At 38.0% G+C, this 14,979-nt stretch overlaps 1 protein-coding gene across 1 annotated transcript; it reads left to right on the plus strand.

Annotated features, from left to right (window-relative positions):
- Nucleotides 1–4,347: 4,347 nt before the first annotated feature.
- tomm70 (translocase of outer mitochondrial membrane 70) lies at nucleotides 4,348–13,677 on the plus strand. Its single transcript, XM_084722616.1, has 12 exons — nucleotides 4,348–4,668; nucleotides 7,110–7,283; nucleotides 9,432–9,558; nucleotides 9,657–9,766; nucleotides 9,865–10,013; nucleotides 11,120–11,327; nucleotides 11,684–11,818; nucleotides 11,909–12,016; nucleotides 12,705–12,821; nucleotides 12,984–13,081; nucleotides 13,183–13,305; nucleotides 13,387–13,677. The coding sequence occupies exons 1-12, from the start codon at nucleotides 4,435–4,437 to the stop codon at nucleotides 13,538–13,540; spliced, it is 1,737 nt and encodes a 578-aa protein (XP_084578742.1). The 5' UTR covers nucleotides 4,348–4,434; the 3' UTR covers nucleotides 13,541–13,677.
- The last annotated feature ends 1,302 nt before the right edge of the window (nucleotides 13,678–14,979 follow it).

Consider the following 14,979-nt stretch of genomic DNA (forward strand, 5'->3'; position numbering starts at 1 on the left):
AGCATATATAGTGTTAGTTCACTCTTGATTCAATGCCTTTAAACTGTATCACATAGAAGAAACATTTACAATTTGAACCTTTTGGACATGAAATGTTAAATTATGTTTCTCATTGTAAGTTTGTTCATTATTTATTGTTTATCTCAGTTTTGTATGGGGTTTTGCTCTCTACAATATATTTTATTTTTTTTAAATACTCTCAATAAAATAAATAAAAATAAATAATGTTATTTTGAATTATTTAATGAATTTGAGAGGGAACATATTATTTACCAGCATGAAATATGCAAGATGCTGACAATACAGAGTCATAGTGGAGTCTTATGTTGTTATCCCAGTGTAATTGCCTGTGTGATCCTATATTTTGTAAATTTATATTAGAATAATGACAATTTCTTTCCATATAAATTATGACATGGCAATGATCTGTGAATTGCAAAATAAATATTAGACATATAGCCACTTTTTAAAGTTTTCAGCTTGCAGAGTGAGTAGAGGAATTTCTAAACATGAAATTTACACATGAACATGAACAAAATCTTCCTTCACAAACTAAAAGGATCAGAACTCTGCTAACCGTCTCAGACAGTTTCAAAGAGGAGGACTAATTTGACCAAACTCTGTTATGAGACGTTCATGCTGCTTTGTCATGTAACTGCAGATCATGACTGAGAACAAGATTACAGTAATCTGTTGTTTTTCCGTGGACGGGATCCAGTTAAGGTTGCACTAAAACACAAATGATCAAGACGCTGTTAAACACGTTATCATTGCTATCTTGTTGCTGCTTTATATTCCCCAGATGCAAATTGAAAAAATGCACTACATGGGTGTATAGATGTAAATGTATATATGTATATAAATAACTGCTTATTTTATATTTCAACCTATTCTATTAAATTTAATTTAAAATTTAATAATCTGTATGTTCTGTGTAGCATGAAGGGACTATAGTTTTTATTTGATTGTACAACCATATGTTATATAATGAATAAATTATCTTGATACCTTGAGCACTCTTTATATTGTTAATATTTATATTTAACAGTTTTTAATGACTAAAAGATTACAGATCCAGAGGGATTAGCCAGCATCTTTTAAGATATCTTTAAATTATTTATAGTGGTTGTACACTATAGTAGTAGTAATAATAATAATAATAATAATAATAATAATAATAATAATAATAATAATAATAATAATAATAATAAATTGCAGTCTGAAATGTAAAAAAGTGCAAACAACTGCAGGCAAACAATACTTACAGTGTGTTATGTTTCAGTTATAGTTGTCGGACTTGAGCAGTGGTTCTCAATTCAAGTTATGACACCCCAGAAAAATGTGGTTGTTGTTCACCCAGGAATGGCTGTATGATATGTGAAAGATACCAAACTCACATTATATCACTGGCAAAGCTGCTTCCTGGCTCCCATTCCAAGCTGCTTGCCACAATATGGTATTTAATCTTATACTCTGGCGACCCCCAGAAATGATCTCACGACCCCTTTGGAGGTTCTGACCCCAGGTTGAAAACCAAAGGAGTAGAGGATCAGACTTGTGAATGAACAGACAGGAGGCTGCCTGCCAACTCTGTGAAAGCTTATTGATTACAACTGATTCAACTAAGTTTCTCCTTTGTACACCGCATGTGTGTGTATGTCTATGACAGTTCTGCTAAATAGTGTTACCAAATACTTTTTGGAACCCAGAGCCAAGTATGCAGAAAGCAAAGAGGTCAGCAACAAATTGTATAAGGAAAATGAACCTGCCAGAGCATCTGATGTTAATCTGATTAACTGATCTAACTGGAATCATTTGATGCTTTTACGTAGTTGATTTGTGAAGATTTAGAATTTCAAAGTACTTCTTTCATCTAAACACTTCCCAGCAGCATTATAGGAGCATAGACACATCTCAGTGGTTTTCTAAACATCTAGTGGCAACAACTGAAACTAAGCCAGGTTGCACTAACAATAGCTGGCATATTAACAGCAGACAAGTTGGGAATAGCCTGAAGATCAGGCATTGTTATTGTAACCTCTGCTGGGCCACTGAAAAGAGGCACAGCATACATGAAATATACAAGGTTATTGTGTCTCACCACGTGTTGTAGTTTAGTGGCAGAAATTGATTTTATGGCTCTTCAAAACAAACTACTGTGTCAGAGCAGAATTGATTTTAAGCTACTCAATGAGGAATGGATCAAAATATACAGATTTTTATTATATTATAAACAAAAACTGTTAATTACATAGAAAAATGTTATTGTTAATTGGGCTGAACAGAACGAAATTCTGTGTGCCAGGTGTGTGAACAGTTACTAGTCAGTCCTTGAGTTATAGGACACCTCATGAGGGAATACAGTAATTAGCCTATCAAAGGTCTATGTTGCTGCAAGGACAGGGCTCTTCATTATACAGGCTTCCCTCTAACCAGCTACAGTTGACTTTGAAAAGTGTTCAGTGCTGGTCACTGTTTGGGGACAGATGGCCTGCAGCACAAATTGAATAGTCAGGCTCCCGCAGCGTCCAGACAGACCAGCACAGAGCTCTGAAATGGGACAGAGAGGAGACTGAACTTGGCAAAGACACAAACACATGCACACGAAAACATGTATAATAAACTGACATTGATTGGGATGAAAGGTAGAGTGTTGGTGCTGGAAAACGTGCACAATTTGAAAAGGAAATAGCCTTCATTATTGAAACAAATTAGATTACATGGCATCACTGTCTTTTATGACAACAATATTAATTTTCTGCTGTGTCTTTCAACAAAAAGATGTGTATGTGCAGAGGTGTGCATACAACATTTTTAATTCAACTTGTTGTACAATACTAGACCAGGCAGATGGATCTACAGAGAGAGTCAGCAGCACTGCCACCTGGTGGCTGCAGTCACACTGCATACAAATAATTTCTTTTTATTTTACAATTCAAAAACATAATCTGGTACATAGTTTATTTAATTTATCATTTAAGTTCCTGTTTTTCTTCTGCAAAATACAAGAGACCTTTTTCACAGCAGCCATATTGATATGAAATAGTAGATAAACAAAGATATCACCAATCACACTAAGATCCTGTTTAATTTAGTGTAGCAGAGCACGCACGCCAGCATGCACAGCACCACCCTGACACTGTTTGACTTGAATGTGTTTGCACTACTATTTCATGTCAAAATGGCTGACATGGTATTTAATCAACTTACTGAAAGTCTAGTAATCCACAACAGACCAACTTGTTTTTTTTTCTAGGCCCCATTCATGCTATTATTTATTCTTCATAATCAAACTTATCTCTAAGGCTTTAGATACTGTACAAACAATTTTAATTCTAGTATATGCATGATCATCTCATGTGTAATTCTGATGTACAGATATGGTGAGCATTTTACACTGCACGCTGTAACTGAAACAACAATGCATCATTAGCACAATGATACATTGAATCCTGAGGAACTACTAAAATGGACTGCTGTAGGCAACATGATTTATACAGGATCACTGCATGTATACCATAATATTTTGGGTAGATTCTCAGCATTATTCACATTAGTATATCAGCATTAAGAAGGAAGACTTTGCAAACAATTAAGCTGCAAAATAAAGACACTATATGTTTTGAAGGTAACTAGAAGGATGAAGATATTGCTTTTTGTGCAGTTACTTTTATTAATGGTAAAGTCTGTATTCATAAGAAGAGATGGTAGAATTTAAACCAAAATTTGGACATTTTTAAATCAAGAACAGCATCAACAAGGCACCACATTAAGACGCCTTAAGAATGAAAAGGCAATTAAAACAAAGTATGTGTTTGTTAACTTTCTTATGGACTGATGATACATAATTGTTTACATTTGTATTACTTTATTATAATAATATTATTTATTTTTTTTTCTCTCTCTTGCAAGTGCAGCCCTGGTATGGACAGTTTTTTTTACATACTGTTATGTATGGGTTATATTTCTAAAATAAAAGTATTACTATAATAATATTAATATTATTTTTTCTCTCTTGCAAGTGCATTTAATATATTGCATTTAATATTAATTATTATTAGTAGAAGTAGTAGTAGTGTTATATTGTTATTATTATTATTATTATTATTATTATTTTATTATTATTATTATTAGCATTATTATCGTTATGATTATTATTGTCATTATTATTATCGTTACGATTAGTATTGTCATTATTATTATTAGCATTATTATCTTTATTTATCATACTTAACAGCTGCTTTGAGATGATATTTGGACTCAAGAATTCCACTGTCAAACTACAACTACACAGACCCCCTTGACTTGTCCGCCAGTATCCCATGATTCCTTGGTGTGTGTGTGACCTCAGAGCACGGGAAGAAGAAGCGGCGGTCGCTCACGCTGTTCGCTACTGGTGCTGGTGGCTGGCTAACTATCGCTCGGTTGTAGATCATGGCTGCTTCGAAGCCAGTCGAGCCGCAGTCCGGGACTGGACTCCCCCGCTGGCAGCTGGCTCTGTTGGTCGGGACTCCCATCGTGCTGGGAGTCGGGGCGGTCTACCTGTGGAACCGCAGTAGGACGAAGGAGAGGAAAGGGACCGGAGAGCGGAAAACACCAGAAGGTAGCGCCAGCCCGGTGCAGGGCCAAGACGGCGCCGCACGAGCCAGCCGGGAGCAAGAGAACATGGTAACTGTTGCCTGGAGACCCCCTGTCCTCTGCTTTTAACGTGATAAAACATTTGTCACATTGGCATGATTAGCCTTGGTGCAGTATGAATACTTTCATGACTAAACGTGTCATTGCTGATAAGGCGCAGTCAAGGACACCTAACGTTACTGTCACTGACAGCTACCTTCACCAGAGCAAGGCCGATAGCAACCGGTTCATCGGCGGTGGATTAGCCAATGTTAATTGCAAGCAAGCTAGCTAGCTGTTAGCTAACGAATGAGGGTAGCAAAGTTAGCCGGTTGCAAATGTGTAACTAATGTGACGCTGACGCGTATGTAAAGCAAGCATGGTCGACATAAATTTGTAAGTGCAGCTGGTAGATCAGGCGCTAAAACGCACGTGGGGATCAACATGACAACATGTATTTTACCTTTAGATGACATCGTAGCTTTTCGTTTCGTTTTTGGACATGCTAGCTAGCTGACGTTAGCTATCTTATCATAAAGTTAAGTGGGGCGGGGATGGCTGTCATTTTAATCGGTCAGTTTTATTCAGAGGCATTTTTACCAGATAGTGTAAAAGGCTGTCGCTTCATTCACGTAGTCAATGTCCAATAACGCTTTCTGATTTGTGTTGTTAGTATAACTCGCTGATAGTCCATTCACAGTCAAGAGACCAACAATCTACCTTTTGAAGTGATTGTGCTTTCTGCCCAAATGTTAAAAATTTGGAAAGTTTTTAAACTAAATACAAGCTACATTATGGCTGTAGTATAACTAATAAATTATCAGTGGTAGGTGTGTTTGGGTCTGGTATTTTTGTATGTGAATGTTTTTAATCCCTTCTACATTAACTGAAAAGGGAAAACGTGTCTTTTTATAAGTGTGTGTTCATGTCATAATAAATGCTATTATGTCAATAGGGAAATTATTATTATTATTATGATGTCACCTTACAAATATGAGATATATCTCATGAGGTCTCATGAGAAAGGTAAAATGTGATTTTACAGCAGTCACCTTTGACAAATTAGGCAGGATCCAGGTGAGGCCTTAGGTTATATCAAAGGAACAGTTCACCCCCAAATCAAAAATGCGTATTTCTTGTCTTACATGTACTAAATTTATCCATCCAGACTTTATGTTAAGGACCACCACAATAGATGTACATTACACTGGGACCCCCAGTTTGAGTCTCTGTGTAGCCTGGTTGTTTTATTTTTTACATTTGAAGGTAATAAAGTCTTTCAAAGTCTTTTAGTCAATCAGTGACCAAACTAGGATCACTATAAATTACAATCAATCAAAATGGCCAACCATATTTCCTTCCTTGTTGTTTGAACTTCCAAAGAGTGTCAGAAAATTATTCTATTCCTCCTTGTACTGGGGGCCCCCTACAACCCCCTTAATGATTCCTGTTGGCTCCCGGACCCCAGTTTGAAAAGCACTGATTGTTTTTGTATGAGTTTCCAAATGTTGGAGATATCAGCTGTAGAGATGTCGGCCTTCTCTCTAGTATAATGGAACTACATGGCATTTGGTGTGTGGTGCTCAAAGTGCCAAAAATGCATTTGAAAAAACTCAACCGCAATCATTTCTTTCCAGAAATCATGACTCTGTTACTGAAGTTAATCCACAGACCTTGTCTTGAGCAGATTCATGTAGGAACTTTATGTTGAACTTCTCCCACCAATTGTATCACAGTGTAGAAGGAAACTTGCATCTCCTCATGGATGAGAGGTTACAGCTCAGCAGAGGAGTTTTTTACATCCCACATTGTCATTAGCATGAGCAATTGTTCCACCATGAAACTGCTCATAACAGGTTCTGTGAATTATCTCGGGGAACCAGGTCATGATTTCTGGAGAGAGACATTGCTGTTGAGTCAAATGCATTTTTCAGAGCACTGTAAGCCAAGTGCCATTTATTTCCATAATGTGCAAGAGAAGGCAGACATTGGCAACTCACACCAAAACAATCTAGATGGATAAATAACGCTAGAGGTAAAAGGGAGAAAAAATTGAATTTGGGGTGAACTGTCCCTTAACAGCCATTACTATTGACAAATCGGACAGAATCCATTTGAGGCTCAGGTTATATTAATGTGTATTCATGTACATGGAGTTACTGGTAGTATGCTAGCCTTGTGCAGGCAGCAGTTATCTTGGGAAACCTAATGATTGGTTTTAAGGTGATTCACATTCATGACTGTTTAGCATCACAATTGCAGTCCTTAAATCAGTGTTACGGTGAGCAGGGTTTTTATAAATGGTTTCTTAGCAATGTTAGTTTGTCAGTTTGTAATTAAATCCTTAGTACAGCCTGTTGCAGTGTAAAATGCTTAGGGATTCTTCATTTTGTTGAAAAAATATTTAAGCTCTTCAGTCCTTAAAGCAGTCCACTGAGTCACAGGGGAGACCATTTAATCGATAGTTGTTTACTTTTCTGTCTTTCATTTAGAGCCCTTTGGATCGGGCCCAAGCAGCAAAGAACAAGGGCAACAAGTACTTCAAGGCTGGCAAGTATGAGAACGCCATCCAGTGCTACACAGAAGCCATTGGTCTCTGCCCGACAGAACAGAAGACTGATTTATCAACGTTTTACCAGAACAGAGCAGCAGCCTATGAACAGCAGGTTGGCAACACCTCCTTTTCATCTGTCATTTTGAGATATCTTTATTATGAGCCATGTCAGTGTCTAACGAAAAACATCCAACCCTCGCTGTAATAAAAGTATGGTGTTGATTCTTCAGAGATTTGTTTGCAGAAATGAACAGTATACAGCACTATAGCTCTTTTTGGATTATCCTTTCAAGTATCTTTTGCAGAATGGCACATTTAGTCTCTTTCTAAATGTCCCCAGTTATATTGTAGATGGGAAGCTATACAGGCCAGTACTTCTTGCTCTTCATAAAACTTTAAAACATTCCTGTAATGCCTTCTGTGTGTGTTAAAGGGGTAGTCTGGATTATTTAAAGTGTGATTGTCAGAGGGACTTTTTAATAGGTTTGATTTTGATTGATTTTTGATATGATTCAGAGAGGCAGCAGGTTTATATGTATGTAAGCTATGTAATGCACTGCTGTGGACAGGACCCACAGCAAAACCTATTTTAGCCACCTAAAAAGTATCAGTTTAATTTACAGTATATTTAAAACATTTATGTTCTTGCCACTTTACTTTGTCATTAGACAGTCATTTGTGATGGGAAGCCATCAGACTCCTTAAGCAAAATCAGTCATTTTAATATTGTTGTGTCACTTCAGTTAATGTGAACTAACCTTTTAAAACACTGAAGTCACAAAATTACACAAACAAACTAACCAATCATGGTAGTGGTAATTCTGCAGGGTAAATTTATTCTTTCAATCTTTATTATATGAAATGTCTTGTACTTTATTACAGACTTAAGGTACAGATTAAAAAAGACAAGACAAGAAGCACAATAAAAAGGTGTGATTAAAAGATAAAATATTTAGATTACATACATATATTAATGCCCTACATATAAACAAGTTTAATCTATCCAACAGGATTCTTTCTTGGACTTTTGACACTATTCTGTCTGTAGTTATCTAGTCTGCTTACTTTACCAGCCTTGTCCTTAATTATTGGAACTAACAGAACAGACAACATGGCGTCTGGTAACACACAATGTATTGTAAAGCCAGTAAAACATACAGCAAGGAGAGGAGCGATCATTGGACTGGTCTATTGAAGGTTCTCAGCCATCATAATGTGATCTAAGCCACTTGCTTTATTATCAGAGAACTTCTTTACAGCTAGGTACACCTCATATGACATAATCACCATTGAATTATCACTCCCAGTATAATCTGCCTTAAATTAACCACTTTTGGCACAGTTGAATAACATAATATAATTCTTAATTATCGATTGTGCTGCCTCAGTCTGTTAGTTTATTGGTGTTATTGTGTGACTTAAGTGTTTTAAAAGGTTAGTTTTGATTGTCACACCAATGTCACAATAACAAACGAACTTAACAGATTGAGGCAGAGGTAGATGGCAATCTCCCATGTTCTACAAGGTAAAATTACCATTTTCGCTTACAGTCTGACTGCTTTTTAGTGAGTGATATTTGACATATATATTTACACTTAAACAGATAGAGGTTTTAGTGGCCAAAACATTTTGTTCAGTAATACATTGCATATCTTCTGTGCTCATACTTCTCCCTGCAGCTGAAGGTTCCTTCTTTTATCCTTCTCACAAACCAGAAGAAATGGCACACCTCTGCAGAAAACTGTGGTTGCTCCTCTTTGGTCAATGTGTAGAAGGTTGTGTGCAAATCATCAACGTTATCAAATGTCCACTCTCATCTTTGTATGAAAGTTTACCTCATAGAAGTTATGCAATCTTGAGAGGCATTCTGCTCACTCTCCAAGTAAAAGTATAATGTTGAAACTTTGGTTAATCAGTGAAAAAGACTTCATTCCAGTTGTCAGCAGTGTAATGTGGCTTAGTGGCACAGTTTGACTTCCTTTTCAGGCTGCAGGTTACCAGGCTTGTTTTGACAGTATTTTTTGCTAACTTCATCACTGTGTTTGTCTTGGTTCCAGATGTTCTGTTTCAAAGATTAGTTTTATATATTGGTCTTTAGATATCATTGACACTGTGTCTCTTGGTACACTTTAAAACACACAGGTCTTTGTCTCCATTGGACCTGTAAACCTTCTCTGGGTAATGGACAGACCTCTGGACTGCTGTATATTCAGATGCAGATATGTTTCAGGAAATAACCAGCTTTTAACTCTTATTTCAGATGAAATGGACAGAAGTGGTACAGGACTGCTCTCAGGCCGTGGAACTGAATCCACGCTATGTCAAGGCTCTGTTCAGGAGGGCTAAAGCTCTGGAAAAACTAGACAACAAGAAGGAGTGTCTAGAGGGTGAGACCATTTTCCTTCTTCTAAAAATGTGCTTTTACAAATTTAACTTGAAATGTGTGGCTTTTATTTACAGTCTTTGTTCCCTGTGTATCCTCCAGACGTCACAGCGGTGTGTATTTTGGAGGCCTTCCAGAACCAACAGAGCATGCTGCTAGCAGACAAGGTGCTGAAACAGCTGGGAAAAGAGAAGGCCAAAGAGAAATACAAGGTATTTGTCCATATTTAGAGTTACTTGTTTTGAATTTATGTCTCTGAATCGCCACAGTAAACTTCTTCCTCTTTTTTTTTTTAACCGCTCCTCTGTAGAACCGTGAACCGATGATGCCCTCTCCTCAGTTCATCAAATCCTATTTTAGCTCATTCACTGATGACATCATCTCACAGCCCCTGCAGAAGGGTGAGAAGAAAGACGAAGACAAGGACAAGGAGGGCGAGGCAGCTGAGGTGTCCGGGAGGTCAGAAAATGTTTACTCAGTATCCACATAAATGGTTCACTCAGGTTGTAGCAGGAGGGATGGAGAAAGTGACATTAAATAAGATGCTAAAACATTTTTACAGGGATCTTCTCAGTGTTTACTTGACAGGGCGGGAGAAAAAACTTTATTTTAGTAAGCCTATTATTTAGTTAGTTAGCCTCTCCCTTTTCAATCCTTTTCATTTTTGTGTCTGACTGAGAAAAGGGAGTTGTATGTCAAACCTGACATGGTGTAAAAATGCTGAACTGAAATTAACTTAATGGCAGAAAAAAAAATCAAATCAAATTTTATTTATATAGACCAATATCACAAATCGCAATTTACCTCCTACAGTCTCTACAATCTATATAGTATACTACACCCTCTGTACTCCAGACCCTAATTCGGGTAAGGAAAAACTCCCCCCAAAAAAACTTTTAACAAGAGAAAAATAGGAGCAACCTCAGGGGGAACCCAACATGCAATAGATGTCACGTGTACAGAAGAGAACAGACTTACATTAAATTCAGATTTTCAAGTCAAGACTTCTGGTGTTGCCTGAAATGGAAGATATTATGCATAAAATGTTTACCTGACATTGGTGCAAAAGAGCAGGGCACTGAATTATCAAATCTTAAAAACTTAGTGGCAACAGGGGGGCAACTACATTGAATATTTGGTGGCCGCAGAGTAGCTTTCTGTGGCCACTGGCCATGGTCATTGTCAACCCTGCTATTCCACCCCAGATTTTGGTGTATATCTGGAAATTCTGTCCTTACTGTTTGTGTTGACAATTTCAAAATAAAGACTCATTGAACAAGCAGAAAAAATAATCAGCTGGTGATGCTAAATGAAAAGTCGGGGAATTAACAAAGCCATGAGGATACATAAATCAAATTAAGTGTTGTACCAACAGACAGAGTAAAGGATCAGCTTTATTGGTCAACTACATGTACACATACCAGGAATTATTCCTTATGCGACAATGAAAAAAAAGAAAACAGTTTTGGAAAAAAAGAGGTCTTCTGACTTCACAACTTCACAAAAGTGAACTATTACCAGGTAGATTAACAGTTATCCTCATCTGTTTTTTTTTCCACTTCTAGCTCTGGCTACCTGAAGGCGAAGCAGTACATGGAGGAGGAGAACTATGACAAGATCATCAGCGAATGCACCAAGGAGATCGAGTCAGGTGGTCGATACACTGCCGAGGCCCTCCTGCTGCGTGCCACATTCTACCTGCTGATTGGTAACGCTACTGCTGCTCAGCCTGATCTGGACCGAGTGATCAACATGCAGGACGCTAATGTGAAGGTACAGATGACCCATGTTGAGGTTCAGTTGTGTCTGCAGACAATTCTTGAAATTTGATAACTTTGACTAAATGTACTGCTCCAGACTAATGTGGGGAATAAATCGCATGGTCAAATCACAAGGTTCTCAGATAGTTTTAGTTCCTGGTTTCAGGTCCTAAATATGTTGTCTGAGAAACATGTCCCTGCTACTGTTAAAAGAGGCGGAGTGGAATCAATTGAATCGGTCTAGACTTGAGTGCATGCTATTTTCTCACTTTATTTAATGATTTGAACGCATAAAGCAAGACGTCCTTTTTAAAGAACTTTCTAAGCTACAGCCTGACAGGTTCTCTCTCTCTGTACTCGTTTTTACAGCTACGAGCCAACGCTTTGATCAAACGTGGCAGCATGTACATGCAGCAGCAGCAGCCTCTGCTCTCCACACAAGATTTTAACATGGCAGCCGAGATCGACACACGCAACCCTGATGTCTATCACCACAGGGGTCAGGTAGGAACGTTGCAGAATTGGCCTCTAGCAACATCTAACTTCATGTTTTTATGCTGTAGTGCTCTGTCTAAATCCTCTATCTCCTTTCAGCTGAAAATCTTGCTGGACCAAGTGGACGAGGCTGTGGGAGACTTCGATGAGTGCATCCTGCTCAGGCCCGACTCTGCTCTCGCCCAGGCACAGAAATGCTTTGCTCTTGTAAGTAATCACCTAAAGATAATATGAAAAGCAGGCACTGCCGTCATCTACCAGCATATTAACATTACCAGCAGAAACACTCGAGCTCTACCCTATGCCTGCAGGCTGTTATTGCGATAACCAACCAAAACAACCCAAATCAGGCAGGCAGAGAGTCTCCTAAACACATGAGGTCATCTAACATAACAATAATTACCTCTCACCCCCACCCAGTGTTTTAGCCCAAGTCAGCGGCCATGAAATCAAGTGTGTAATCAGCCCTGCTGCCTATTTCAATAATGGCTGTAGGAAAAAAAGGTTGAATTTAACCTCATTATTTTGAATTTAACTGCCTTACTTTGAGTTTAATCACTCATACAAGTAATAGACTTGATAAACTGATCTGTCCTTGGCACTACCCTTGGATCTGATAGGCTGTTCATGAGCCATCGTCCATTATGTGCTTTCATGGCGGTTTGCATTTAAGTGACACTATTGAACATTTTATTGAATAATTTTCTTACTGCTATTGATGAAGTGTCTATTGATGTCACATAAGACTATTGTTTTATTGTCCGGGCATACAAGTGGCTGGTAGATTTTCCTCACTCACCAGCCCAAAAAAAACTGGTGGACAAAAACGTTAATTTTGCACCTTGACGTCAAGATTAATTATTGAGTTTATGTCTCTTTTCCTTGTGTTCTTCAGTACAGACAAGCTTATACTGGAAACAACCCATCACAAGTACAGACAGCCATGGACGGCTTTGAGGACGTTATCAGGCGGTTCCCTAAGTGTGCCGAGGGCTACGCTCTTTATGCTCAGGTACAGAATCAAAAACTTTATTTTCTATTGACACATCAGTGGGTGCTTCTGTACTCAACTGCTCTGCACATTTTATTTGAGTATAATTCAGACAGAAAAATCAGCTATAGTCTTTGTTGCTGTGTTTAACACATCCTACACAACTGTTTGTTTATTTTTCAGGCATTGACTGATCAGCAGCAGTTTGGAAAAGCAGACGAGATGTACGACAAATGTATTGAACTGGAACCAGACAATGCTACCACATACGTCCACAAGGGGTAGGCATTTTTCCCTTTATGTGGGATAATGTTAAAATGACTTGATTCATGTATGCAAATTAGTCATCAGTTGTTAAATATTCTGTATATTTTGTGTCCAGTTTGTTACAGCTTCAATGGAAGCAAGATCTTGACTTGGGTCTAGAGCTCATCAGTAAGGCCATTGAAATTGACAACAAATGTGACTTCGCCTATGAAACTATGGGAACCATCGAAGTTCAAAGGTGAGATTCACAACTTGACTCGGTCTGATCATCAGAAGACCTCTTGAAATTCTTGAAATAACCAGACAACTTTCCTTTCAGGGGCAATCTGGACAAGGCTATAGAAATGTTCAACAAGGCGATTAACCTAGCCAAGTCAGAGATGGAGATGGCCCATTTGTACTCGTTATGTGATGCAGCGTACGCCCAGACAGAAGTGGCGAGGAAGTACGGGCTGAAACCTCCGACACTGTAACTCCTCCGCCAACTGATCGCCAATCTCTTCATTGCTCAATCTAGCTGTGTTAAAAGTGCAACTGTCTGACTTAACTTTGATTTTGAAAAATGAATACTGGATTATATGAGAAAAAAGGAAGAGCCCTGAATATATAACATGTTTACATCACATTAATGGGGTTGAAAGAAGGATTTCTATTCACTATCAAGACGAGGCTGTGATCTGGGCCTCTGGTTGACTTGGTGGTCTGTTGGGGTTGGAAGTTGGGTGGGGTGGGTGGGTCTAAATCAACACAGCCCTTATCTGACACTTAAATGGATAGTTTGGATTTTTTGAAGTGGGGTTGTTTATTCTAATATAAGTCAAACATCACACTCTTCAAACAAACTAAACTTCACTGGCACAATGAGTAATTTATCTCTCAGAACGCAGGAGTTGCTGATCTACTGCTGCTTTGTTGGTTAGTTTGTTTGTGTGGTTTTCCCTGTTTTAAAAGGTTAGTTTGCATTCACCTAAGTCGCACAATAACATTAACGTAAAACAGATGAAGGCAGTGGTAGAACAGCAACCGCTGTGCTCTTAAAGATAAAATCATTGTTTTTGCCAAAGGAGTCTGGAGAATTTTGAGAGAGTGATGTTTGGCTTATATAACAACAGTTTTCTATTGGAAAAGATAAAATGGCATAGCATACACTTAAACTGACTGTGGCTAAAGTATGTTTTGAAAAAACTCGCAGTTCGGATTATGTCAGTTTTGAGTCATGGTTCGGATAATTTTTTTGGATCAAGAAAGAAGGAAAGGGAGTTAGGGTTAACTTAATCTAAAAAAGCACTTGGCTTTGATGTAGCAGTCTCCTCTGTCACCACCATAATAAGGTAAAATATAAGTAGTATACTTAATACTCTACTTTGTTTTGTCCTTTCACTGAAACTGCATCAACATGACCTTGAAAAGTAACAGCGACAGAAAAACTGTATTTTACACTAATGATCTTTGAATTGTGGTGGGCAACCCATATGGTGCACTACTAGTCTAGTTTGGTTTTGGTAGGTTTAGGCGTGAGGACGTGAAGTCATGCCATCCGGGGGAAAAAATATGTCATACACAGTGCATTGCATAGCTTCCTGCACCGGTACTTCTCTTTTCTTTCTCCAAACTACTACCATCTACTGTAGGTAATAAACAGAGTGTGGATGAGTACCTCATACAACCTGACTTCAAAAAATCGGAACTGTCCCTTTAATTTAAACAGAACATTGTTGTCGAATGCAAGAATAAAGAGAAAGATACATGAATGGTCATGTATACCTGTCAAATTAGTAGTAACTATGTAAAATGTACAAGAATTGAAGTGTGCTCAGTCTGTTGAACCAATTACTGACTTTACGGCTTTTGTAACACTTAAATCTACAGAAAATACTGTGAGAGCTTTATATAGTTCTAATGGACTGTTCAC

Source organism: Lutjanus erythropterus, chromosome 7, assembly GCF_056507025.1.
Source record: "Lutjanus erythropterus isolate fLutEry1 chromosome 7, fLutEry1.hap2, whole genome shotgun sequence".
NCBI lineage: Eukaryota > Metazoa > Chordata > Actinopteri > Lutjaniformes > Lutjanidae > Lutjanus > Lutjanus erythropterus.